Below are 25,639 nucleotides of genomic sequence, written 5' to 3'. Positions count from 1 at the left end.
CACAAAGCACGCCAATTTTAGATTGGAGACTAAGACAAGGTGATTCAAAACGAAGGGGATATGCAGAAACTGTACATACAAGCAATTACATAAACGATTAAGCCAAACTAGCTTTAAGGCCTCTACACTCTAACGGACATTGATGTTCGCGTTGATTTATATTCATTCAAAAACGTGCATGCAAAAACGTTACTGTGAATGCATAACAACGTCACATATTTGAATGCACCCTCAAAAATACCGGCGCACAAAATTTCTATCGCCTACAGGAATGTTGTACGTGAACGCGGAACCTTTACAGTTTGCAGTTGCAGAAGCCAAATTTTACAGCACACGCGGCGCGCTTTTTTTTTGTGATTTTACAATTTAATGAGAAAACTGGCAGAAAAATGATCGATTTAGTGCCTTTATGGATTCATACAAAAGTTAAACATTAAAGGACAAGCTTACCGGTTTCAAATCCAAATACAAAACAAATTGTTGTGTTGATGGATGACATAAATATTGAATAACAATTGTCCTAATAATGGCTTCTGTGTCCTTGAAGTTCCTGCAGTAGACCCACTTAAAATATCTTAGCGCCGCTTATGCAGGTAGAATAGAACTTTTATTTACGATTAGCAGCGCTACCGAATAAATTCGCGGAGAAGCAAAAGCAAAACTGCAGATTTTGCAAGTGCGTCTCTATGTAGACCTACTCTACGTTTTTGCATGTACTTTTTTAACGCGCATACATGAACGTCCGATCGTTGAGTCCTTTATGCAAATGTTGATAGTTAACAAGATACAGAGTTTGATATATTTTTTTCAAAAATCTGTAAGAACAATAATTTCATAATTTTTAACAGTTTAAAGAGATGTTTGCGACTAACATCTAAAAGTTACTCGAGATGACTCTTTTTATTTTGTGCAAAAGTCTTTATTTTCAACAATCCAAAAATTTTCATTATCGTTAGGTTGCAAAGAATTAAAAGGATTAAGTCTGATGAAGTTAAAAATAATCCACGACTGTCGCGAAATCTTTCAACGGCTTATAACAAAGTGTAGGTGGGGCCATTTATTGCAAGAAAAATTTATCATTTAATTAATTGGTGGTTTCGTGCATTTAGTTTAATATTTTGTATTGATAAGGTGTAATGTACTGATATTAAAAACAGGAGGATCTCTGCTATTATCTTTCAGCAGATTTCTTGTTTGTGTAACTTGTAAATTACCGACATTTGTATGAGGCAAGTTTTCCCTTTCGCTTTGAATCGCCTTGTACATTTTGCCTTATTCTGACTTCAACCATCAATCAAATCAATCAATTGATTTTTTTTTCTATTTACAGAGTGTTTACTTGAAGTTGTATACAAACACCTGACCTGACGCTAAAAGGTTTGTATAAAGAGAGTATTTCAGTTTTTTATACCCTCGATTTATAAAAAACCATTTTAGCGATTTTATCTTATTTAAAACCGGAAAGCTACCGGCAAAATGCTTTCAAAAACTTTACGAGTATTTTTACTAATTTTTACAAAACCTTGAGATGTCTAAAATCGGAACTTCAGTCACTACATAAATCAAGTGCGCCTTTCCCGGAAAAGTATATATTTTTAAAATAATTATATCAGTCCAGCGGTGGTCAGTGTAACTTCTGTCAGGTTATAAATAAGACAAAATCGCTAGCATATTATGAATTGTGGATATAAAGTACAGCTAGGCGTACTTAAATCAGTAACGTATAAATATAGCGGCCATTCTGCTAGAAATTTTCTCACAAGCAAAAATAGCTGAAATTTAATCTTTCGAAAAAAATTATTTGCACTGTAGCGAAAAACCGAAAACGCCTTAACGATCGATATTGTCTAAAGTCTTTGTTTTGTCAATAAACAACAGGATTTTCCTGCGATTGTCTTTGAACTGAAAAATATTCAGTTTGCAGGTTAACCCGGCCGTAGCATTTTTATACTATCTACTTGAATATTAGTCGTGTGGACCATTTACATATTTTATAATGTTAGCGCGTAAGATTTGTATGGAAATATGATGTTGAAAAATCTACTTACCTTGGTGTTCTTTTCTAAAAACTGTAGTTACACCTATAAAAATGCGTATTATTGCGACAAGCTTTTAAATAAGCAAACAAACCTAATAAATTTGACAACATAAAAGGAACTACTTGTAGTTACTATTTCGTGAGTGATTACTATGATATGGGTGATAGCTCTCGCAGCTAAAAATGTCATGTCCCTTACACAAGATCCAGTGATTTTCGCAAAAATACGCTTTTTGCATATTGTACTATATACATAAATATATGACTAAAGCATGCCTTCGATTTTATAATTATTAAAATTATACCTATACTTATACATATAGTATAAGTGAAGTTTTTGTAACTTGCCGTTTTTTATTATAAAATCAATTTGAAGAGATATAAATAATTGCACAGCCTCAATCAAATCTTACTGCACAATTAATGTGGGCATTTTTAAAGAAATTGTTACTTATTAAAAGAACTTTTGTACAAAATAAATGAACATCAACTTTACACGAACGTATTTACTTTGTAAATAGAGGTAAATTCCTAGTCATACAGTTAATTCTATGAGCAACGAGTCCATCCCTATCTTCTCTCCGCCACCCGCTGCGTTCCATAGGCAATGAATAATAGTGAGTTTTACTTTACCTTCGTGTGAACCCCCCAAATGATTTAAAATTTATAGTCTCAATTTTTTTTGGTTGCTGTTGGTTAGTTTTGAGGTTACTTTTGACTGTGACGTGCCTGTTAGAGACAGTCGTCAGTCATTACTGATAAATGATTTCATTTCGGGAATCAAGTTCAATCAATATATTAGGCAAGATTGCTGAGGAACTTGGTCTTTGGTGGGTACTAACCCATACCACTCTGCTATAAAAAAATTAACTTTGGATCAATGACCATGGGTTCACCCGGCCTCCACCCGATATGACATGCAAAAACAGCAGTGCAGTGAAATACGTAATATACTAAAACACTAACCAATACTAAAAAAAATTCATCACAGAATATTAGTCCTCAAATAGTACATCACTGTACTTTACCACATTCTATTCTATGAACATTACATAACCGTGAAATATACAATGACATATATTTAAATAGTGTTTTTATTTAATTATACCGGAATTTTCAATTTTCATAAACAATCCAAATAATTTTTTTGCAGTACTTCGTTGAGAGGTATGCAAATTACTTCAAGATTTTATAATATAACCTCTATCTGTTTAATCTTAGGAAAATGGAGTCTTCGCCATTCCTGAAATCACCGTTCACCGATTTGACTGGAGCTGTTGGTATAAGTCACCAATTTTTTGGGGAATGTGCAGATATAGAAATGAAAACATTAGATTGCCTCGAAGCCTACGGATTGGATCGAGGTTTGAAGAAATGTGATGCCCTTATCGCAGATTACACGGAATGTGCCCGCAAAGTAAAACAATATAATAGAATGTTTACAATGCGCAAAGAACGGAATCGTCAATATGCCGCAGGTGAAAGAACAAAGGAGAACCATTATGCTCCATCACCACCAAATGACAGTTATTAATCCAATGACTTAAGATTCAATAAAAAAGTTGGTAGTTCCTTTTGATGCTGTAAATAAAAAGCAAAATTGCCAGTCAATTTTTTTTCTAGAAATGATTTAAGTTTGTAACATATTTACTACAAATTATGGTTTGAAATGTAAATATTTCTACACTTCAGACCAAAATATTAACTTATTGTTTAGAATGGAGTTTGCACCTTAGGACATTGATTCTAGAAGAGGTTTTTTATCTATTCAAATAATACAAATTTTGATACTCCATATCACATATACCTAGACAATTATCTGGAAAATGCAGATTTATTTGATTGTAATATCAAGGTGGAAAATATAAAACTCATTGTTTTTGATTAGTATGAATATAATTGCTAATCAGTTGCAATTAACTACACCTAACAACATCCAACACCAAAATTCTAAAATACATTTTGCACACTAAAATTGTCACAAACAGTGTTCTACATCTCCTTGGATATAATACCGCATACTTTTCCATAATGTTCTGGCTTTGACAATGAGTCAATCAAGAATTTTCCCAGATCATGTTTAGATACAACTCTACCCAAATATTTATCATGGGCAACATCATAATCTGACCCTGGATTATCTGAAACACACTCATGAATTCACTATGTACATGAACTTGTGGGTCCAATATTACCTGCAATGTGAGGTGAAAATATGGCAATATATTTTAATCCAGACTCCTTTAAAACTTCATACATACGCCGGTGATCTGCTGTAACATCCCTAAATCGAGGCGGGACTTTATCGGAATTTGCATCATGGAACAGAAATGCAGACAAACATACAGATATAATATCCACACCTAGTTCTTTCATTGCTTTAATAATATTTTTCAAGCCTTCACTGAGATCTTTTGTGGGGCTAAGATCGTCTCTGGTTCCCAGCGCCACAACCACAGCGCTTGTATTCCGAATTGCATTTAACACATCATTATAAAGCAAAACGTCCCCCTTCACAACTTCTACGCTGTCTCTCAGATTGTCGGGCAGTTTATTGGGATCTCGAACGAACGCTCTTACATTTAGACCTGTGTGTACAAAAATAAATGACTTCGTTTTGAATATTCAGCCATTTCAATACTCCTGCACCTTTTTTAACAGCAGCATGGGTAGCGCACAATCCTGTCGTACCAGTAGAGCCAAATATCACAACTCGTTCGATGTTCATCCTATTTGATGCGATTATTTCAGGTACACAATGGGCTTAAATAATACTTATTTACCTAACCATCCAAAGAAATGGCAAAATGGCCAACTCAAAGGTAAACACAAAATTAGGTTATCGGCATATTCGTCTTCTTTAATCGAGTACTGGTTCACGAATTGCAGTAAGACGTTAGACCAAAGATAGTTTAGCCAATCTTCGAGTTAGTCCCGCCATTGCGTCTTGTAGTGGCATAAAAAAAAATTATCAATCAGTATCCAACTATTGGAAACCCTTATAAAAAAACAAGATAACTTAAAAAAATAATGAACCCTCAGTTACAAATTTTGTTGCCAACAAAATTAATAAAGTTACATAGGTATTTGCTACAGAATTTTATAATTTATATCATGCTGACCCTAAAATTTAAGCAGTTCACCTATTTGATGCGTTATTGGGTTGGGCGCGAGAAGGATTGGCATCACTGTTACCTTTCCATTTAGTTATTCGGTGGTTAAGAATTATCATTTTGGAGTTAGAAATTTTACTTCATTTTCTATATAAAATAAATAAGGCTAAGGGTTGATTTTATCCGGTTTTTCAATAAATTTTTGTTAAGTATCGCAGTTCTTTAATTTCGGTGCGTAATTCAAGTTGTTCACACAGTGCTCGAGTTAGTGCCATTTTTATATGATATCAAAATGAGCACTAAGCAGTGTGCAAGGTGCGAAAAAGTTGTGTATCCAACAGAGGAGCTGAAGTGCCTAGATAAGGTGTTGTATGCGTTTTCTATTCCTGTGCAACTTGTTACTTTTTCGTAGTAATTTTTGCTGTGGCTGCCGCCCGTCTTTATTTCTAATGAGTCACAAAATTAATCCCTAGTTCTTGACCCTTTCAATCCTCAATCGGCACCTAATGTTAAAAAAAAGCAAGATATTTCACATTGGGCTATTATTATTGTTATATACTGTTTCCGTTTATATATGAACATCTTTATAATTTACAAGAATGAATCATTATTTTACCTACAACATATTCATATATGCTCTAATACAACTGGGGATTGACATTAATCACTAAAAGAGTTTGAAATTTTTTATTATTTATTATTTTAATATTTTTACTTATTGATCATAAAATAATTTTAGGTTTGGCACAAACTATGCTTCAAATGCAAGGACTGTGGGATGGCTTTAAATATGAGAAATTATAAAGGTTTTAATAAGGAACCTTACTGTGAGGCGTAAGTGATATCTTTTGTCTTCGCGACAATTACTTGTGCCAACTATTAAATCTATCTTTGTTGTTAAAATTGGAGATATGGATTTTTCTAAAATTTAGAATTTTAGGCACATTCCAAAAGCAAAGGCAACAACAATGGCCGAAACTCCAGAATTAAAACGAATAGCTGAAAATACCAAATTACAGTCCAATGTAATCTACCATGCTGATTTTGAGAAAAGCAAGGGAAAATGTACTCAAGTTGCGGATGATCCAGAAACATTACGTATAAAGCAAAATTCCAAAATTATCAGGTAGATTTCCAATCAGAAAAATCGATTTCTGTTTTACCATATGTCTTCTAGTAATGTGGCTTATCATGGTGAACTTCAGAGGAAAGCTGACATGGAACAACGTCGTCAGCTTAATGAAAATGGAAATGCAGAGCCTTCCAAAAACTCAACAACAGAAAATACTGTTAAGAACAATGCTGCATCAAATAATTTACCACCATATAATCCTCCGCCCCCTGTACAACCTGCTTCGGCTGTTAAAATAGCCGATTATGATCCTCAACACATGGCGGGCCAGCAATTTTCGAGTCCTTATTCATCTCGGAATTCACGGACATTAATTTTTTCATATGCAGATGTTGGAGGTACTGTGACAGAACCTGCTCCTTATCATCATATTGGGTCTGTTCACGATATGGATCCTATGAACCATAACTACGGATCATTGGGCCGAGTATACAGGTAAGTCAACATGATGAATCTTTGGAGTATCTCAGGTGTTTTAATTATGACAACGGAATTAAAATTTTACACAGTTATTTATTAGCATTCTTGAGCAATTGTTATAAATAGAAGCACCTAGAAATTTACAAAAAAAAAATCAAAAACCAAAATAAGAATCGCAAAAAAACTCACTATAAATTATTCAAAATAATTGGACTAAATTACAATTATGTTTAGCAATATTTATTTTTGCACACCTATTCTGTTTGCAACGAAAAAATTACTTCCACAAATTTAACTTAGTTGCCCTTAACATCACAGTTTTTCAGTAATTGTGCCAAGGCCTTCTTAAAATTAAAATATAAGATATCAATAGCTTTTCAATCATCATCGCAAATGATTGACCATTGAAGATTTATCCACAGGTATATTTTCGAGTTTTTTTAAAACCAGTTTCATTACTCCGTTACAGTTACAGACCTATTAGTATTTTGAGCTCCACACCCAAATTGTTCAAGAGCTTCATGTGTAATTAGCTTACTTCTATTGATCAGCAGTTTAGATTAATGATTGGGAACTCAATGTATTTTCACTTGTCAACCCCGTTGTAGATGCTTTGGACATGTATGCCAGATACTGTGACTGTGTTGTGTTGGAGTTAAAAAATGCTGTTCTATAGCCTTTAGTAGAAGTAGGATTCCTATTACATAGACAACATCAATACTGTGTTGATGCTCCCAGATTCTTTATATGCAGTTGAGCTCTATAGCCCATCTTGCCACTGTAACCCCTGCAAATATTAACTTTTATCAAATGTTGTACATTAAAAATTCTATGTCTCATCTATTGGGCTTCTATACTGTGCACTTCACTTATATTTCTTTACCTCACTATAACATCCATATTCAGAATATAGAACGGTACAGCACATAGTTTACATTTCCTTTAAATAAAGTCTTCAGGGGTATAATTATCAGGGCCTTGAATTCATTTGGAATGTTAGGACTCTGGAAAACCGTTGTAAACATAATTTTCTTCCCAGAAACTGCTCTTGTCCGCACTTGTTGCATAAATTTAGAATGTATGCTCAGACCGGCAACCAGACCAGAATCACAATCAGTTTCGACTCAGAACTAATTACAGCCACAACACATTCCTACTTGTAATATGTTGCAATGCATGTTTCCCAATCAAGTTAAATCTTTCTCACTTAGTCCCTTTTCCTCTTTTCATTTTAATTCTCATTTTCACATTTTTCTTTTCTAATTTTTGAATTATCCTTTTCTCAATATAAAATTTTTCTTGTGTAGGTTGTTGATGTTAATTATATTGGTCTTTATTATGAGCCTTAGTAATTATTGTAAAACTTTGTAGGCTTACCGCCCATAGGAATAGAATTAATAAGTTAATATAATACAATGTATAATATTTTTATCTAGAAGAGAAAATGTCATTTTGGACAAAATTATTTACTCATGTTAAGAATACTGCCGCATTTGTAGATAGGCATAACCATCATATATCTGGAAAGTTTCCCTCCCCTGATATGGCATTAAAACTGCCACAGAATGGTGTGCATCTCCCCTAGAACCGTAATCAGTTCACATAAATTTATTAAATTTTATGTGGCTTCTTCCCAAATCCATAAAAAAAAATCAATTAATTGTTTGAGTTAAGGTAACTTGTAACCATTGAAAAATAGAATTGCGCTTCTTTTTAGAGCTATGTACGATTATGAAGCTCAAGATGAAGATGAGGTTAGCTTTCAAGATGGCGACCTAATCATAAATGTAAGCAGCATCGATCGGGGTTGGATGACCGGCGAGGTGCAACGCACCGGTCAAGTTGGGATGTTACCAGCAAACTATGTTCAATTAGCCAATATTTAATTTTTGAATAATAAAAGAGTGTATCGGCAGTAAAAGTTTGGTTAACCCAAAATGATAAGCTGTTATGTTTTGATATGTCCGGAATAAAGTGGGGTATTTTTATTCCATTTTAATCAAAGTTTGGACAAGACTTTTATTTGGAGATTATACGGTCGCTAACATTTTTGCTGCACATATTCATTATATTGATGTCGGATAACCAGTGTAGATTGTATTGCCTGGTAACAGCAATTGGGATCTCTTCAGAACCTTATTTATCATTGTTGTGATAATAGCTAATTAATATAAAAATTAAATCCTATTTCTTTTGTTACCTAGGTTTAATATGCCTAAGAAATTTGTCCTGGATTATTGAATTGCGAATTATTGTGATGAAATATATAACAGCTTATCGTTACTTTGTGGAAAGTTTGTAGCCAGTACTGTCTCATTTAAATTTCCACATGACAATAAAAAACATTGTAAAAAAACAACAGCACCGCAAATAATTGAATTAACTGTCGGAGTTTATTGTTTTGAATTTTTTCCTTGTTCTAAGATCATGTTACCTATGAAAATTATATGGCTTAATTAATAAGACGACGCCACAACACAGAAACATTTGATACTATCACTTACCTCAAAAAATAGGTGGAGACGCGGGGACCATATTCTTATGGCATTCATAAATTTTTGCTTTGCAAACTTGTGCTTGCATAAAGTGCTTTTTTGTAAAAGACCCATAAAGAAAAACAAAAGTTTGTTAAAAATTTGGGAAAAGAAATGTTGTGAAGTCGTGTTTTTAAATTTGCAATTTTTTTTTCTTAGATGATTAGAAAACGTTTAGTAAATACTTGCGAAAGCTTTGCAATCAATAAAAAGAGACTGTATTTTACGGTGAAATGTCAAAATTAAGACTGGACCATTGTGCCTTCGAAAGCAAATAATGCATTTTTTGGAACATTCCATAGTAAATTTGATATCAAACTTTGCGCATAAATATTTAATATAGATAATTGCCAATACTGCAAATGGCAAAGTAACTAAAGCCTTCATGTTTTGCACCCTAAGGGAAACAGAGGCTGTTTTATTGAATACAACAAATTGGTGTATATGGCCTAAATGTGATTTTTTTATATGTTGACATATTAGAAAATTTTTTGCCTAAAAAGCTGGTACTTAGGTAACTGTGTACTATTTTTCTTTCTGTTGAATATTATTGTTTCATTGCCATATTACATCATTTATAAAAAATAATGCAAAACGGAGCTGCATTATTAAAATATTTTCTACCACCTAATGTTGTATAGCTATGGATCACTATGAAATGATAGTGATAAATTTTCCTTAATGACTTATGTACCTATAGCAACCAAGTTGTAACCAATAATTGGATTATACAGGGTTTCAAAAAAAACATTGCGCCCGCGCCCGGATGGAAATTCGTCGTATAGAAAAAAGTGAATATAAACGTAGGTCCGGAAATGCTTACTTGCCAAGACACGGGGTATTAAATATGTTTTAAAAAATGGTTTGTGAGAGAATCTTTACGTCGTCATTTTCATTGTGAGCTAAGTGAAATGGTTCAAAAAATAAATATGTGTAAAAATGTTTTGTCAAAAGTTGTATTTTATCATAAGAAATGACTTTGAAAAATTTTAACATAATCGCTAAAAAAACTTAAGCTATTGTAAAAAAGGAACTAAGAATTTCGGGACCTACATTTGTATGATAGTATTTTCCTTTTTATTTGGAAGACTTTTCAGCCGTATATTTTTTGAAACGCCCTGTATAAGAGAATGGAAAACCGTGCCTCTAGTAACTCTGCCTTATATGGTGCTAGTAACATTTTACACGTAGGTCGAAATAATATTTTTATAGCCGTTTTATTTTTGGAAGAAGATTTATAGTTCTATTTCTTGACGCGGCTATTACGAATTTACGCGTTTTGGCAATATTTTGTATAATTTATTTTTTTGTAACAAAAGATTATGGCAACATGTATTTTGTTTGCAACTTGACTTTTTTGTGTTTATTGGGTCTATCATAAAGTAGTTGTAGCGGATTTGACTTTAAGTAAGTATATAATGAAAACAGTGTCATTGCCAAAATTGCTGTTCTTTAATATTTTCTTATTGTAATCTTTATTTGCCCAGCAGCATGTTTTTTGGAAAATTCGATTAAAATGTGAAATTACTGGGGTTCTATACCTATATATCCTTTAATTATCGTCAAGACATGCATGGTTTCATGGATGCACTATCTAGCTAATTATTATACGCTGAATTAACTCGCTTTATGTTGTACATTTATAGAATGTATTCTTTATATTTGTTTTTTTGTAATATTGAATTTTTCACAATGTTTATTAAAACATACAAAATTAGCATTTGTTTTATTTTAAATTCCATATTAAACTCAACCTATAGAGCATCTAGTTGAGGACCGTAAACACTGTAAAACTGATGGGTCTCATGGCATTTATACACAGTACAAAAGGATTTTCGGTGCATATCCATAAATTTGATTAACTACTTCTGCTTTGCGCCCTTTTTTTCCCTAAACACTGATCTCCGCACACTTAGATCATATAAGAGTGTACAAACTGTTCGAAGATTTTTATAACAAGTGGAAAATAATATTTGACGTGTAATCTAATTAGGGAAACTCAAATGTTAGTTTAGTTTTTTATAAGGGTACAATTTGAATTTAGTTTTTGTTTCAACCCCAAAATAATTTTTGGTAATATGGCCTTCTTATGTATTTGTCATTTTATGTCTAGGTTATTTTTTACTTGTGGTAGTCAATTTGTACCCCTAAATTAAGATTCTAAAGTATGAATTCTAGTTGTAAAATATTTTAAAGTTAAAGTTTTTATAAGGTGCTATACCAAAAATCTAAAAAATAATAATTTTGGGAGTTCAAAAATCAATAAAATAAAATTTAAGGAAAGATTCAGTACCGGAACAGCAATGAGCTCTTTAAAGAATACTTTACTGTAACCAAGCAGAAAAAACAAAACAATAAAACAAATTATTTCAATATATATTTTAAATAAAACCAATTTTCCAAATAACAAGATATTATTTAACCAGCTTCTGCCTGCTGATAGGTCAACGCCCAATAATAACCCTTCAGTTTTCTCAGTTGATCATGGGTCCCCATCTAAAAGATAAAAATAGATATAATAGATAGTAGATCGGCGCTAGAAAACCACAGTGTTACAAAAAACTACCTGCTGTGTTGGAGATTCATCATCCAAAATATAGTAATTTTTGTTATGTATTTTGAGTAAGTCACTAAAAGTATTCTTTTTACTCTTTGAATTGTTTTCGTTATTTAGCCTCATTTTCGGGCAAAAAAGTGACAAAACATATATTTTGAACCCTTCGATTTAATTTAGTCGGCTTTATTGCAGAAATGTAGGGTACACTACATAAGAGTTTTCTCACAGGATGTTAAAACACCCTGTGTGAACTACAGATAGCAAATATTGGTTAGGAAATCACATTTCGAACTTACAATTAGGGCCCAAAACGTGAAAATCGCTTCCTTACCAAAGGCTGAATTTAAGTCTATATGATGGAAAGCAATTTGAGCATCTTTTAACTTCCAAATACATAAAAATAGGGAAAAAACTTAAACAAAACCAATTATTTTTCTAGTAATTTTGCAAAAAAATTATGTGATGAATCAGATTTCACTATAAGAAGGTTTGTCCTAACTAATTTGTCCATCATGATGCAATTTATTTCATGAAAAACTAGTTCTAAGAAACTTAAAAATTTCCATATAATATATAAAAATGCCCTCTAGTGGCGATATACCAAATTACAGCCTGTATAAATAAGCTAAGTTTTGCACAAGAAATGACATTTAATTAATTAAGTTATACCAACATAAAATTTTACATATTTAGACATAGGGGAATATTTTTGAATTATTCCAAGCTTACAATACAATTACACCATTACAATAGATTATGTTTCGTTCAAAGCTTTGCTACCTATGTCCATAGCTATTAAACTGCCAATAAACAAGGTTACTTTTAGTTATTTGAGAAATTAAGAAGAATTCATAAGTGCTTACATAAGTTGTCGACATTCCAAATAAGTAATCCATTTATCTGAAAGAATCGTTGATTTAAATTGCATTAAAATCTATACATACATTTTTAAATTAAATTTGTTTTATTTGTAAAGTCATAAAACGCAGAATTTCTTTATGAATATCATACAAAAGCGGTCCTAAATTTTATTTGTCTATTTTTCTTATCCACTAGTTCATGGACGTCTGTTTATAGTCTTATACCATCGAAACTTCAATGTTTCTTTTGGATTGTATTAAAAAGTTGATGTTAAGATAATAGTCCATCCTTAACACTTAAAAATAGAAAAGTAAAAACTAACTTTTGGCCTTGAGCATTTTGACTGTGCAAATTTGGTTAAGTAGTTTTGTTACCTCAACTATCTTTCCTTTATGCAAAACTAGTATAACATCAGCATTTTGAATAGTTGACAGTCTGTGAGCGATAACAATTACCGTTCGACCCTTTCTCGCATTTTCTAATGCCGCTTGTACCGTTTTTTCTGATTCTGTGTCCAGAGCACTACAAAAAACGAATAATCTCCGATTAACTACATACCGGTTGTCCCAGTGAGGGCAACAAGGTACGCTATTAGTAAAATGGACAGCCCTTGAAATTTAAAGAAAAAAATCACCAAGTTAGAGTACTCCTTTAAACCTGTGACAAATTCAAATTTATTTGTTTAATGCTTTGTACTATCCCTGCCGCCTTGCGACAAGGTGGCGTTTTCTGATATAATCTGACTTGACTTTCTTCATTAGATGGCAAACCAGGGCCCAACAGTCCAGTGAAAACCGCATCTCAATACGTTGAAGAGCACAAAATTACCCAGTACCTGACATTATTACTAGATTTTGACACATTTAGCCGTTTTCAAACATTTGGTATTAATATTTATTTTTTCATTAAACCTTATATTTAATCACTATCTCGGTCACTAAAGAATTATTGGAGATCAACTAATTTTGTTTGTTCGTGTATGTAAGTAGCAAAATGTGGACTACCATTTAAGAAATAAATACGAAAATCATCATCTAATATATACAAGTTTGATAAACGGCATTTGAGTCACGAGCGATTTAAAATTTTTATAAAAGGTGTTACACATTACAGATCATTAGCTTTTGGATACATTTTTGCAAAACAATGCAATACATTCACTGAGTGACATGTGACACGACCGTCAGAATTGACAAAAACATCCAATTTTCAATTACTCCGAAACCCGAAACATCCCAGAAATGCCCAAAGCGGGTCGCACCTGTACGTAACGAAACTGATGTAAAATGACACTTTACGCACGTTGTATACTTGTGTATTGTAGAGAGAAATTTGTTTTTATTTGACAAAACTAACAAACTAATATTCGAATTGTCCTTCTGTGATGATGAAATCAGATGGTCATCAAAAACTGATTAGGTTAGGGTTGGTCGACTAAACCTAAATTTTAATTAAAAAATAGGTGAATTCTTTTTCAAGTTCTTTTATTAATATTTTAGGTATGGATCAAGATATTGAAATGCCATTTTCAATAGGCTGATTATCTAATGACTATGATCTAGTACAATCGCCTTGCTCGTAGCAAGATGAGTAGCCTAAGAAGAGCCTTTTTAGCACTGATTTAGTATATTGTGATATGCCTTTCTATAGTTACTGACACTTATATCTGAAAATGTTTCCTCAAACAAAAAAAATTGAATTTATCTAATATGATACTCACTCTCACTATTGTTAATATAAGAAAATTTTGTAGAAACCGGGCTTTAAAAATCAATAACGCCATCTGGAGGCCATTTCAAAAATTCGAAAATATATTTTTTCGAGATTTTTCTTTTAGCCGATTTACTTAAAAGTCGTCCATTTATCTAATACCGTACCTCATGCCAATTACTGCATCACTTGGTATATAACATGAGCATCTAACCTTGTTGCTTCATCTAACAGTAAAATTTTCGGATCTTTGAGTAATGCTCTCGCGATTGCTATTCTCTGCTTCTGACCCCCGGATAATGTCACTCCTCTTTCACCGACTGCGGTAATATAACCCTTAGGAAAATTTGAAATAAATTCGTGGGCATTTGCCATATGTGCCGCTGACTCAACCTCAAATTGGTAAAAAAGAAACTAACACCAGAAAAAAGATTCAATTTGTACTTCTCCATCTGTGGCTTCAGGTTTCCCATATCGAATGTTTTCCAAAATTGTAGTCCCGAACAGTATTGGCTCTTGGCTTATCAAACCCAAAACCTTTCCACGTAACCAAGATGGATCCAGAGTTCTAATATCGTAACCATCAATAGAAACTGAACCATTATTAACATCATAAAATCTAAAATAGTCAAAAATAAGTAAAACAATACAATATTTCACTCAAAATTATGTCACCTTTCTAAAAGAGCCACAATAGTGGATTTTCCATTGCCAGAAGCACCGACTATGGCTATAGTTTTACCGGACGGAACGGTCAAATTAAAATCTTTCAGAATAACCTAAAACATTCTGCAAGAAATTTCTCAAAATTTACATCATGGTACACGGCAGCTCGTTTGTTATAAGAACACATCTCATAACCTGTAAAAATATGAAAACAACAAAAACACACAAAACAAACAAAAGTTGTTAGGATTTACTTGTACTTTTATATTATATTGTTACATATATATATATATATATATATATATATATATATATATATATATATATATATATATATATATATATATATATATATATATATATATATATATATATATATATATATATATATATATATATATATATATATGTATATATATATATATATATATATATATATATATATATATATATATATATATATATATATATATATATATATATATATATATATATATATATATATATATATATATACAGGATGTCTATATTTACGTGCACAACTTCCTTATTTTAAATAGAACGTAATTGAGTAATAGTAGTAATAGAGTTTTTCTATAATATTAATATTATATCCCTTGGCGGAAGTTGTAGCAATAAAAGGTCTTTCCATTGTGAAAATGCTATAGGCTATTAATTGGCCAAGAAAAAAAAACAATTATAAAATCATGTCCGGTAATTAAGATTTTGTTATTTAATTTATAAGGATGGACATAGAAAACCGTCAATAAGTGAACAAATAAAAAAATTTGAAAATTTTAGGACCAGTTAGGCAAAAAAGCCAAAATTGTTAGGTATCTATGGTGCTCGATTGGTTTTTTTTTGCCTTGTCTCGTCGGCATTGCCATATTTCTGTATTTATTTATTGTTTTAATTATCAACGCAGACCACCAAAATGAAAATCAGGGGTGGTGAGGAGAAATAGACCTGCAAACGTAAACATAAAATTGAAAATGTATCAGAAACGGTAAAACTTAGGTATAGGTATTTTATATGTATATGAATTATGTATAGAATTTTCATAGGAATTAAAAACTTAATAGAGTGGCGTAAAATAAGGAAGTTGTTACTTGTCCAAGAAAACACAAAAACAGTGTAAGTGAAACCAAGCCCTGTTGCATTTAATTTTTGTTGATAATTAAGAAAAAAACTGAAAAAACAATTGAATTGTTTAACATAAAATTATTGCAGGTTATGGTTATTTCTACAGTTTTTAGCTATCTTTAAAATTTTTCATTTTTATTATTTTTACAGATTCTGAGATAACATGTAATCCGTGATGCATGAGCCACCCAGTACAATTCACACTAACCTGTTGCTTCCTTGTAGGATATGCAAATGTAACATTTCTAAACTCAATATTACCCTGAAGAGCATGCTCTGGTATAATTTCTCCTCCTTTAAGTTGCATTGATGGATTTAAATTAATGTACTAAAAAGGCGTCTAACCCATGAATATTGGTGGTTTGGAAATTAGCCTTAGCGTTTACCTCAAAAATTCTACCGCCTGCCGCTAGTCCTCGGAGAACACTTCCAAACAAGAGCGAAAGTTGTCCTAGGGATCTCTGAATTGTTTGAGAAGACATCAAAAACGCCATCACCTCTCCTGCTGAAATTTGGTTAGTGGAAAGTAGATATCCTCCCATATACAATGTCATTAAAACCATACTAAAATTAAAAAGAAAAACTTAAGTAATATATATATATATATATATATATATATATATATATATATATATATATATATATATATATATATATATATATATATATATATATATATATATATGTATGTATGTATATGAAAAAGTCGAATGTTTTATTATTCCCAATTTATAAATTTTGAAATTTTTAATACAATAATTAGGAACAAAAACATATATATACAGTTTTGAAATCATAAGAATTTGGTATAAAATATTAACATTTCCTTGCATACTCAATTCACCAAGTCTTTAACAAAGTGAATAATGAAAGTACCACTTAACAACAACCTACATACCTATTTAAAAACATGTTAGTGCCAGCTTGAAAAACACCGATACCAAACCCAAGAGTTTCATTCAAAATCATGGCGTGTTTAGCTTCTGTTTCAAACATTTCCTTCTCCTGGTCCTCCATGGCAAAGGCACGAACAGTTCTAACATTGCTTACTGCCTCATCGGCCACTGCAGTTGCCTTTTCTATCTTCAGTCCAATAATAGTATAATTTCATTTTTTGAAATCTAAATCCAACTTACTTGTGCCTGTGCTCTACGAGATGTGAATCTCAATAATGACCCAAACAGAGTACCCACTGCTATAACTGAAGGAACACAGAGTAAGGTCACTAATGTCATATAAGGAGAGATCGTAACCAAAGATATGGAACAACCTGCAATTTGGGTGATTGCTCTAAGACCACCGGAAATTGTTTGTTTAAAGCTACTTTTGAAGTCTTGGATATCAGTTGTTAGTCTGCAAGATATATATTTTAAGTTAAAGATTTTTTTATTGTAATACCCTGGTTCTTAATGAGAGGGATTTATAGATCATTACTAAACTCTAAAATTTAGTGGTGTAAAATTTAGTAGCAGGTAGATGGACAGGTTTTTGGTCTACCTGTTAGAATTCTAGTTACTTTTTGACAATTATTGACAAAATCCGTTCTTGAAAATGCTTAGTGTTTTTGAATTTGTTGGTGAGTTAATTTGCACTTTCTAAAAATAGGGAAAGTATTATTCTCAATGTGTTCAAAGCCTTTCGCCACCAAAACTCAACATTAGGAGTTGCAAAAATGGTTGAAATGTGTTCATATATAACTGAAATTGGACAGTCAACAATATGCGGTCGTAATCAAAAAGAAGTACATGACGAAAAGAAAAAGAAATAATAATGCACTCGTTTTACTGAAGAATAAAAAATTGGACAAAATAAGGTTTGAAATAGAAAAGCATAATTTCATTTCACCTATAGGTAATAAGACATTGTAGAAAAAATGAAAGAAATGAGTTTTGGTTATTTGAGAGCAGTTAGACAATTTTGAAGGAAAATCGGGAATGTAGGTTATCTGGATGAAACTTGGATAAAAAATGAAAAAATGACATCATATATGGGATTACTTCAAATAAGAAGCAATTTTAGAGATAAATTTGCTGAAAAGGAGCCACTAGTAATTGTACGTTTAAATAAATCTCTTTGTTTGACATTTGTTGTCAATAAAATTACTTCAAAACGAAATATAGCAGTACTTTGCCCTCCTCCAGATCACTGTGAATTAAACCTCCATAGAATTCATATAAATGAAAGTACAAAGGTTTGTACCAAGGCATAACACCACTCTTTTTATTCTCTCTTGCAAGAGCTAAACCCTCTTGCAAGAGAGAGTGGATTGTGAAAATTGGATTGTTTCAAACATGAGACTGAAATAGAAGAATGTCTATAATATATAATCATATAAAATTATTATTATATTTAGTATTCAAATATATTATCTTTTGTAATGCTGCCGCCTTATTACTTTCATTCACCAAACTCTCTTTCTATTGTATGCACATGAGTGTGACTCTAGTTTAAGAATCATTTGAGTTGTGGAGGTCTTAAAAACTATCAATGTACTTTATATAACTTTTAAGTTGTCTAACCTGTCTTATTATTCTCTCCCATTAAGTTAACTAGGTATAATGCTTCTTAAATATTACCTATTTACAATCTCACCAGTCCTTTCTGCATCAAAAAAGGCTATATCTTGTTTTAAAATGGATGCAAACAAATCTGATTTCATTCTATATGCTATTTTTTCACCCAAGTTGGATAACATAAAAATATAGAAGAAAGTAAAGAAACTCTAAAATACAAATAGCATTAGGAACACCAATTAGTCAGTGGTTTGTCCAATTGACTTAATTTAAATAAAAACTAACCTGTCCAATGTACATGGCAACTAATTTAATTACCGGCACTTTCATTTCTGAAGTAAATAACTTGCCATTATTTTCACCAAATTTAGTAAGCAAGTTGATTAAACTTCCCATAACTTCTGGAATTTTTATGTTTAATATGGCTACCACCAAGGCTCCCTAAAATTTTCACACAAATAAAATATGTTAACTAGAAGTTAAAAATATAATACTTACCGCTATTGCTGCCAAAAAATAAGCAATGTTAGGTTTCAAATACAACCAAAATTTCTGCCAATCAAATCTTAAATTTTTGTCAGTGCCTGATTTATAACCAGATAATCTTGTTTTAGTTTGCGCCTCGCATAAGGCTTCGTTGTGAATATAAATATTTCTGAACACAGCACCTCCACATAGTACCAAGCCAATAGTTGTTCTTTTAAAACCCTTGGATTGATACACGTTTTTAAAATATTTGAACTTAGGCAATTTCACTGGGGATATCTTATAAACAGTTTTGTGAACAAATTTGTAAGGATTCAATAAGTAGCACCTGAAAAACAGGTGAAACAGACTAGTCTTTGGTCAACAAAAGTTTACCTTATGCTGTTAGAGGTACTATAACCCATCCTAAGCATTACGTTGAACATGCCCAAATGATTTCACAAATCAATTACAAAAGTATAAACAATTAAGGGTTCATATTTTATATAATTAAAAAATTAAATAGTTTATTAAATAAGCTATAACCTCGAAATCAACGTAAAGTCAAATTATGGAATGTCTTCTTCTTTGGCGTTTTACAGGACTTGGGTATAATTGCTACCATCACTTGCTTATCTGTCGTGGTTTTTCAGTATATTAGTTTTATTAGTCAATCAGTATATTATAAACATTAAATGTAGTAATCGACAGAATTTTTAAACCCATACCTGCACCCCCTGGCTACATTCATCGATGATTATATTTTCTTGTAGCTGACCGATACTTAACTATGATTTCTTAATAACACTCATGCTCAACTAATCGTGGAAAGAACTAAAAAGAAGAAGATCTGCTATGTTTTTAACTTGACCTGTGGATTTAAACCGACAGGATCAGAAAGCTGAGGAAACCGATTTCTGCCTCCCATTTGGATCAAGGTGTGAGCATTTTACGGGTGTGTCTGGACCTGCAAGTAAAATTCTAAGAAAACGTTAAAAGCTTTACTCTCTATCCCATGTACGTATTTTTCAATAATAGTGTAAATGTGTTCAACAACAACAATGCCAGAAACCAACCAAAACTTACCAAATACTTGCTTATTTATAAACAATTAAAAGACAGAAAACCAACAGCAATATTGGAACACGGTCAAAATTTTAACACCTTCTATATTCTAAAGCGGGGATTTATAAATACGGAGGTGGTATTGCTGGAGTATCAATAAATGTTTATTACTGATATTACCACTATCCAAACAAAAATTAAAAATTGTCAATGCCACTGCCATTCCTAGCTTCGCAGTTTGGATTGGATTTTTTTGGAATTTGTGCTTTGTGATTTGTACAAGTGATGGATTTATGCAAAACTATTTTAATGGACTTAATTATTTGGTAGCGACCATTTAATTCAAATTTAAAAATGTATTACTTAAATAAAGAAAAACTTCGATCAACAAAAACCGACGCAGGAGGAATCCAGAAGTTTTATAAAAAGTAAATATTTTAGGCCTTTGTAACTAATATAAGATACTAGTCAAGTACTAATTAAATAAGTATTTATTTATTTGTTATTTATAAAACCGAAAAGTTAAAGATAAAATAAACATGACTTACAGAAGGTGCAAATAATAAATTGTTTATTACTGTGATAAAAAAGTTTTGTTCCTGGACCTGTGGTGAGAAAATTTTTGCACTTATTCTGCTTTTCCCACTTATCCTTAAAGATGCCGTCCAGGGGGCTGGTTTTTAATTATGGTGCTCTCCCCATGTATTAACCAATGCTTTATTAGAGAGTTGCCGTTCTATCTTAAACTATTTTCCATGATTTGGATCTAGAGGAAGAAAAGAACGTAGCCGTGTTACCCTAACAATCGAATTTATAGCCCTCACTTATCAGGTCATCTTTGAGACTTTTTCACCTTGTCTATTTAATAATTGATTGCTCACCATATTGTAATTGATGTGTTGAATTTTTAAAGGATTGATTTTATGGTTCCGCTTGTGTCTTTCGTGTAAGATGTGCAGGTATTTCAGATACCAACTGCTTCATGAGTGCTTCTGTAACAACTAAACTATTTGCCAACAGGTGAGTTTTGTCTGCAAAATAGAAATTTGGGGGTAGGCAGTATTTACCCTACATAAACTAACACTATCAGCATTTCCTCAAACGTCACGCGTCTTAAGACTTAAGATCCGAAACAGGAGAATATTTAAAGATTTTTAAAGATTTTAAGGTACGTCTAGACTTGTGACAGAACCCCATATCGCGACACCGCGACAATAAATTAGAACTTTTATTTTTACACTCATTAAAGGAGGTTCCAAGTTCATTAGAAATTTTTTCCGCATTGCATCATACTTTTCAATTATATTGTAATAATGTGGATTTTTCTTCTTCTTCATGTACCGTCTCTACTTCGGAGGTTGGCTATCATCATTGCTATTTTGATTTTGGAAGCTGCGGCTTTAAATAGGTCAATAGATATTTTTCCCACAATTTTTCCCTGGATTATGAGTTGTAAAATTTCATACTTTGGTCCTCTCATTTTCAATCAATTTCCTTTCTTTCACTTCCTGTAGGATCTCTATACCTTTGTTCATTCTTCTCAGAACCTCCACGTTGGTCACATGTTCCGTCCATGGTATTCTCAGCATCCTACGGTATGCCCACATCTCGAAGGCTTCCAGTTTCCGCTCACAAAACAGGTTGAGGGTCCAAGCTTCTACACCATACAAAAGGACCGGGAATACATAACACTTGAGCATTCGAGTTCTCAGATCTAGGCTCAAATCGCGACTACAGAGCAGCTTGTTTATCTTCACAAAGGCTGCACGGGCGTTCTCAATGCGGATCTTTATTTCCGAAGAATAATCCACATTGCAGTCGACACTCGTACCCAGGTAATTATATCTCTCGACTCTGTCCAGCTCTTGGTTTTCAACATACAGATGTTTATGGAGCACTTTGGTTTTGGTGACAATCATGTACTCGGTCTTCTTAACATATTCTCGACTAGTCTTGACGACATTATTTAACATATTCTGCATATCTTGCATGTTTTCGGCGAGAAGTACTGTATCATCCGCGTAACGCAGATTGTTCAGTGGAATGCCGTTAATTCTTATCCCAGCGGTATCATTTTCGAGGGCTTTGGTGAAGATTTCCTCTGAGTAGAGGTTGAAGAGGAGTGGTGAAAGAACACACCCTTTTCTAACTCCTCGCTTGATTTCCACTGCTTTCGTCATTTCAGATTGGACGCGAATCGACGCACTTTGGTTTAAATATAGTTTTACTATTATTTGTATATCTCTTGTGTTGAGGTTTTTTCGTTCTAGTGCTTCTATTAGCTGCTTGTGTCTCACCCTATCAAATGCTTTATTATAATCAATAAAACAGGCATATATGTTTTGGTTGACATCAAGACACCGTGGCATCAAGACATTATGGGCAAACAAAGCCTCCCTTGTGCCGAAACCATTTCTAAAACCAAACTGAGTATCTGCTATATCCTCTCCCAGCTTCTTATTAATCCTGAGGTGGATGACTTTGAGAAAAATCTTCAGTGTGTGGCTCATAAGGCTGATCATACGGTGTTCCTCACATTTTTTGGCATTAGGCTTCTTAGGAATTGCGACGAAAGTTGAATGGATGGTTGAATGGAATGAATTCCTTTGGTATTATTCCTGTTTCATAGGTCTTATTAAACAGGGAAGTTACAACATCTAAGTGTTGTTCTTCAATCAACTTGAGCGCTTCTGCAGGTAAGTTGTCAGGGCCAGGTGCTTTCCCATCTTTGGCTGATTTTATTGTTGCTTGTACTTCTTCCTTTGAAATAGATGGTCCAGATTCATTATTAGTGCTGGTAGTTATTTCCTCTCCTTGATCGTTGAAGAGGGTTTCAATGTAGTCTTCCCATAGAATCAGTTGATCTTTAATATCCAACACAATGTTTCCCTCTTCATTTGTAAGAGTATATGATTTTTGCTTCCAAGCAGTTTCAGTAAACTCTCTTATTTTTTTATGCACACTGTGAGAGTCGTGGAGTCTCTGCAAATTTTCTATTTCGGTACATTTCTCTTTTATCCCCTCCTCTCTAGCTTGGCGACATTTATATTTGATGTCCTTATGCACTTCCTTATATTTCTGTTTGTCCTTATTTTTCAGGTTTCTTCTTTTTTCCATAAGCACTTATATATCCTCAGTCATCCAGTCCTTTCGATTTGTTCTTTTCTCCGGTTTCAGATGCTTGCTGCAAAGTTCTATGGTATTCGATTTTAAACTTTGCCACATTTCTTCAGGTTGGTTCTGAGTTGCCGAACGGATATTTTTCAACTTATTCAGGTTCTCATTGATGTCTTGGTACATCTTCACTTTAACGTCATTCCTTTTTAGTAGGCTAGTATCAATAGGTCATTGGTTCGATGATATTTTCAGCTTTTTGAGCTTCACCATAATCTCCGCCACAAGAAGATTATGATCCGAGCCCACATCTGCTCCTGGGTATGTTTTAGTACTTTTCACTGAATTTCTGTATCTCTGATTGAGGAGAATATAATAGATTTGATTCCGGACTATATGTTTTTCGTTGTCTTGTGGCGATTTCTATGTGTATAGGCGACGTTTTGGTAATTTGAAAAAGGTATTAGTTATTACCATACAGTTTTCTTGGCAAAACCGTAGGAGACGATCTCCTCGCTCATTACGTTCCCCCAGTCCGTACCGCCCAACCCATTTCTCACATGAACCTTTTCCAATCTTCGCATTCATGTCACCCAGGAGTATGGTGACGTCTTTGTTCTTAGTCAGTTTCATGACGTCATCAATGTCCCTGTAGAAAGATTCCACTTCTTCATCGGTTTATCCGCTGTTGGAGCGTACACTTGGATTATGTTTAGTGTACCACAGTATGCCTCGAGTTGTAAAAGCAAAACACGCTGAGAGAAAGGTACGAGATTCTTCACAGATCTCTGAAGAGTCTCGTCCAGTATAAAGACGTTGACTGTCACTACTTCCTGAATAATAGACAATTTTGTCTTGAAGTCGTCTCTGCCCGCAGTGTATCCAGCGAGCCTCACTGATTCCCATTATTTTGATGTTAAGTCCATTCATTTCCAAAATTACATTGTGTGTTTTCCTTGGATCGAACATGCTTTGAACATTCCATGTTCCAATTCTTATTGGTTTTTGCAACAGGGTGTTTTTCAGATCGGTTGCATTACTCATATCAGTCACAACTCTCCTCCCCGGAGATCCGATCGGAGGACTTACTCCGGAATTATATTTCGTTCTGACTTTAGTCATGCTGATAATGCAGGGAATATCACTATGTGATCTTTAATGCCGTGGTTTTCCAATTTGCCTTCTGCATCCTTATGCCGTTCACTACTTATTGCAGTTCATCCGCCTTTTGGGTTGATTTCTCAGCCCAAGGACAAAAGAGTGCCCTTGCACTTTCTGGCTCCTCCACCCGAAGCTGTTGGCCAGTGGTTGGGGACTGCTTATTCCGGCAGTCGTTCGGTCGTCAGAGCCTCGTTAGTTATCCTGCAGGGTGCATCAGATGATAAATATTTATCATCACTCTTGCAGGTGAGGTTGACGTTTGGATAGGAGAGGCTGTTTGAGTCGCATCACTATCCCTCTACACCATAATTTCATGTTACATATACAACTCGATGAACGTTAAAGCGATGACGCCGGAAAACCGACAACGCATGAAACGGTTGGATGACACGCTGTGAACGATGTCCCGGAGTGCAGTTACGTGGTCTCGTCCAAACTACACACCACAAAGTGTGCGACGATGTCACAACACGGGATTCTGTCAAGTCTGGACGCACCTTATCATATACCACTACACATGTCAGTACATCGCCTCTGACGAAACAAACAATGGGCGGAAATGGATTAAAGGTACTTCAGAACTAACGTCCGAACCCAGCTCAAAATGAAGGGCTTTCATGGCAATATATACGAAAAAACAAATATGGAAATTCGGAATTACTGGGAATTCTCCATATGAAATTTTTTATCCACGAGCTCGTTGAAATGATGATCCCGAAAGCTTAATATTGATGAAGATTCATTTCATCGATGTTACCCGATTCTTTGCTGAAACAAAGCTGATTAAGACGTAATAATAAATAATAATGATAATAATAATAATATTAACAACAATATCATTATTATGGTGTGCCGAATGATACTCTCGAGGTAAAGACACCGTTTAGGACCGCCTTAAAGTGTCCGTTTCTATATTATAATCGCCAGCGGGAATAAAGACTACAATGTCTGCAAGGCAATAATATATTCAAACTGAATCCGAAATTTTCAACCGCCACTGTTTTGCCCTTGAACTCAGAGATATCGGACAATTTCTCACTGACAATAGCAACTATGAAACAAATTTTGAAAGGGTCCATTCGTCGCCAATAAGTTTGAGTTAACTGTGTGGATATCTCCTAGAAATAAAATTGCGCAAACTGCAGGA

The 25,639-nt window shown here is 33.2% G+C and overlaps 5 protein-coding genes across 9 annotated transcripts in view; 3 read left to right on the top strand and 2 right to left on the bottom strand.

Annotated features, from left to right (window-relative positions):
• LOC132695773 (synaptotagmin-16) overlaps nucleotides 1-2,524 on the top strand; it is a 33,173-nt gene extending 30,649 nt beyond the window's left edge. For all 3 annotated transcript variants that reach the window (XR_009617883.1, XR_009617882.1, XR_009617881.1), the window contains one exon: nucleotides 1,331-2,524. The gene's annotated coding sequence lies outside the window, so the exon portion shown is untranslated. The remainder of the gene's footprint in view (nucleotides 1-1,330) is intronic.
• A 546-nt stretch (nucleotides 2,525-3,070) lies between these two features.
• LOC132700171 (NADH dehydrogenase [ubiquinone] iron-sulfur protein 5) lies at nucleotides 3,071-3,816 on the top strand. Its single transcript, XM_060667340.1, has 2 exons — nucleotides 3,071-3,205; nucleotides 3,260-3,816. The coding sequence occupies exon 2, from the start codon at nucleotides 3,264-3,266 to the stop codon at nucleotides 3,570-3,572; it is 309 nt and encodes a 102-aa protein (XP_060523323.1). The 5' UTR covers nucleotides 3,071-3,205; nucleotides 3,260-3,263; the 3' UTR covers nucleotides 3,573-3,816.
• A 100-nt stretch (nucleotides 3,817-3,916) lies between these two features.
• LOC132700164 (flavin reductase (NADPH)) lies at nucleotides 3,917-4,934 on the bottom strand. Its single transcript, XM_060667328.1, has 4 exons — nucleotides 4,822-4,934; nucleotides 4,688-4,767; nucleotides 4,234-4,626; nucleotides 3,917-4,179 (listed from the first exon to the last, which is right to left on the bottom strand). The coding sequence occupies exons 1-4, from the start codon at nucleotides 4,827-4,829 to the stop codon at nucleotides 4,031-4,033; spliced, it is 630 nt and encodes a 209-aa protein (XP_060523311.1). The 5' UTR covers nucleotides 4,830-4,934; the 3' UTR covers nucleotides 3,917-4,030.
• A 322-nt stretch (nucleotides 4,935-5,256) lies between these two features.
• LOC132696514 (LIM and SH3 domain protein F42H10.3) lies at nucleotides 5,257-10,946 on the top strand. The gene is made up of 5 exons (XM_060661383.1): nucleotides 5,257-5,515; nucleotides 5,891-5,985; nucleotides 6,092-6,277; nucleotides 6,329-6,718; nucleotides 8,421-10,946. Exons 1-5 carry the CDS (start codon nucleotides 5,444-5,446, stop codon nucleotides 8,587-8,589), a joined length of 912 nt encoding a protein of 303 aa, XP_060517366.1. The 5' UTR covers nucleotides 5,257-5,443; the 3' UTR covers nucleotides 8,590-10,946.
• A 647-nt stretch (nucleotides 10,947-11,593) lies between these two features.
• Nucleotides 11,594-20,080, bottom strand: LOC132696495 (mitochondrial potassium channel ATP-binding subunit-like). 3 transcript variants are annotated; one of them, XM_060661363.1, is made up of 13 exons: nucleotides 19,549-20,073; nucleotides 19,186-19,501; nucleotides 18,973-19,128; nucleotides 18,751-18,896; nucleotides 17,311-17,527; nucleotides 17,073-17,257; nucleotides 16,561-16,738; nucleotides 16,383-16,502; nucleotides 15,041-15,144; nucleotides 14,810-14,984; nucleotides 14,580-14,701; nucleotides 13,030-13,177; nucleotides 11,594-11,733 (listed from the first exon to the last, which is right to left on the bottom strand). In XM_060661363.1, the coding sequence occupies exons 1-13, from the start codon at nucleotides 19,596-19,598 to the stop codon at nucleotides 11,656-11,658; spliced, it is 1,995 nt and encodes a 664-aa protein (XP_060517346.1). In that variant the 5' UTR covers nucleotides 19,599-20,073; the 3' UTR covers nucleotides 11,594-11,655. The 3 variants fall into 3 exon arrangements, with proteins under 3 accessions (XP_060517346.1, XP_060517338.1, XP_060517353.1); XM_060661355.1 differs by having other exon boundaries at nucleotides 14,580-14,758; nucleotides 19,549-19,859; XM_060661370.1 differs by lacking the exons at nucleotides 11,594-11,733; nucleotides 13,030-13,177 and having other exon boundaries at nucleotides 14,759-14,984; nucleotides 19,549-20,080.
• Nucleotides 20,081-25,639: the final 5,559 nt, after the last annotated feature.

The sequence above is a fragment of the Cylas formicarius genome, unplaced genomic scaffold, assembly GCF_029955315.1.
Source record: "Cylas formicarius isolate icCylForm1 unplaced genomic scaffold, icCylForm1.1 PGA_scaffold_10__41_contigs__length_53128322, whole genome shotgun sequence".
In the NCBI taxonomy this organism is placed as follows: Eukaryota; Metazoa; Arthropoda; class Insecta; order Coleoptera; family Brentidae; genus Cylas; species Cylas formicarius.
Note: the sequence above shows the minus strand (reverse complement) of the source record. Positions and strands in the feature narration are given on the sequence as shown.

Excerpts from the sequence above, each read along its gene's own strand:
- LOC132700171 (XM_060667340.1), top strand. The coding sequence starts at position 3,264 with ATGGAGTCTTCGCCATTCCTGAAATCACCGTTCACCGATTTGACTGGA.
- LOC132700164 (XM_060667328.1), bottom strand. Across the intron at positions 4,627-4,687 it reads CCATGCTGCTGTTAAAAAAG|GTCTAAATGTAAGAGCGTTC; the intron begins GTGCAGGAGTAT and ends TTGTACACACAG. Across the intron at positions 4,180-4,233 it reads ATTTTCACCTCACATTGCAG|ATAATCCAGGGTCAGATTAT; the intron begins GTAATATTGGAC and ends AGTGTGTTTCAG.
- LOC132696514 (XM_060661383.1), top strand. The coding sequence starts at position 5,444 with ATGAGCACTAAGCAGTGTGCAAGGTGCGAAAAAGTTGTGTATCCAACA. Across the intron at positions 5,516-5,890 it reads AGCTGAAGTGCCTAGATAAG|GTTTGGCACAAACTATGCTT; the intron begins GTGTTGTATGCG and ends AAATAATTTTAG. Across the intron at positions 5,986-6,091 it reads AAGGAACCTTACTGTGAGGC|GCACATTCCAAAAGCAAAGG; the intron begins GTAAGTGATATC and ends TTAGAATTTTAG.
- LOC132696495 (XM_060661355.1), bottom strand. The coding sequence starts at position 19,598 with ATGTTCAACGTAATGCTTAGGATGGGTTATAGTACCTCTAACAGCATA. Across the intron at positions 17,528-18,750 it reads ACTGGTGAGATTGTAAATAG|ACTAACAACTGATATCCAAG; the intron begins GTAATATTTAAG and ends TATATCTTGCAG. Across the intron at positions 16,503-16,560 it reads CAGGCGGTAGAATTTTTGAG|TACATTAATTTAAATCCATC; the intron begins GTAAACGCTAAG and ends ACGCCTTTTTAG.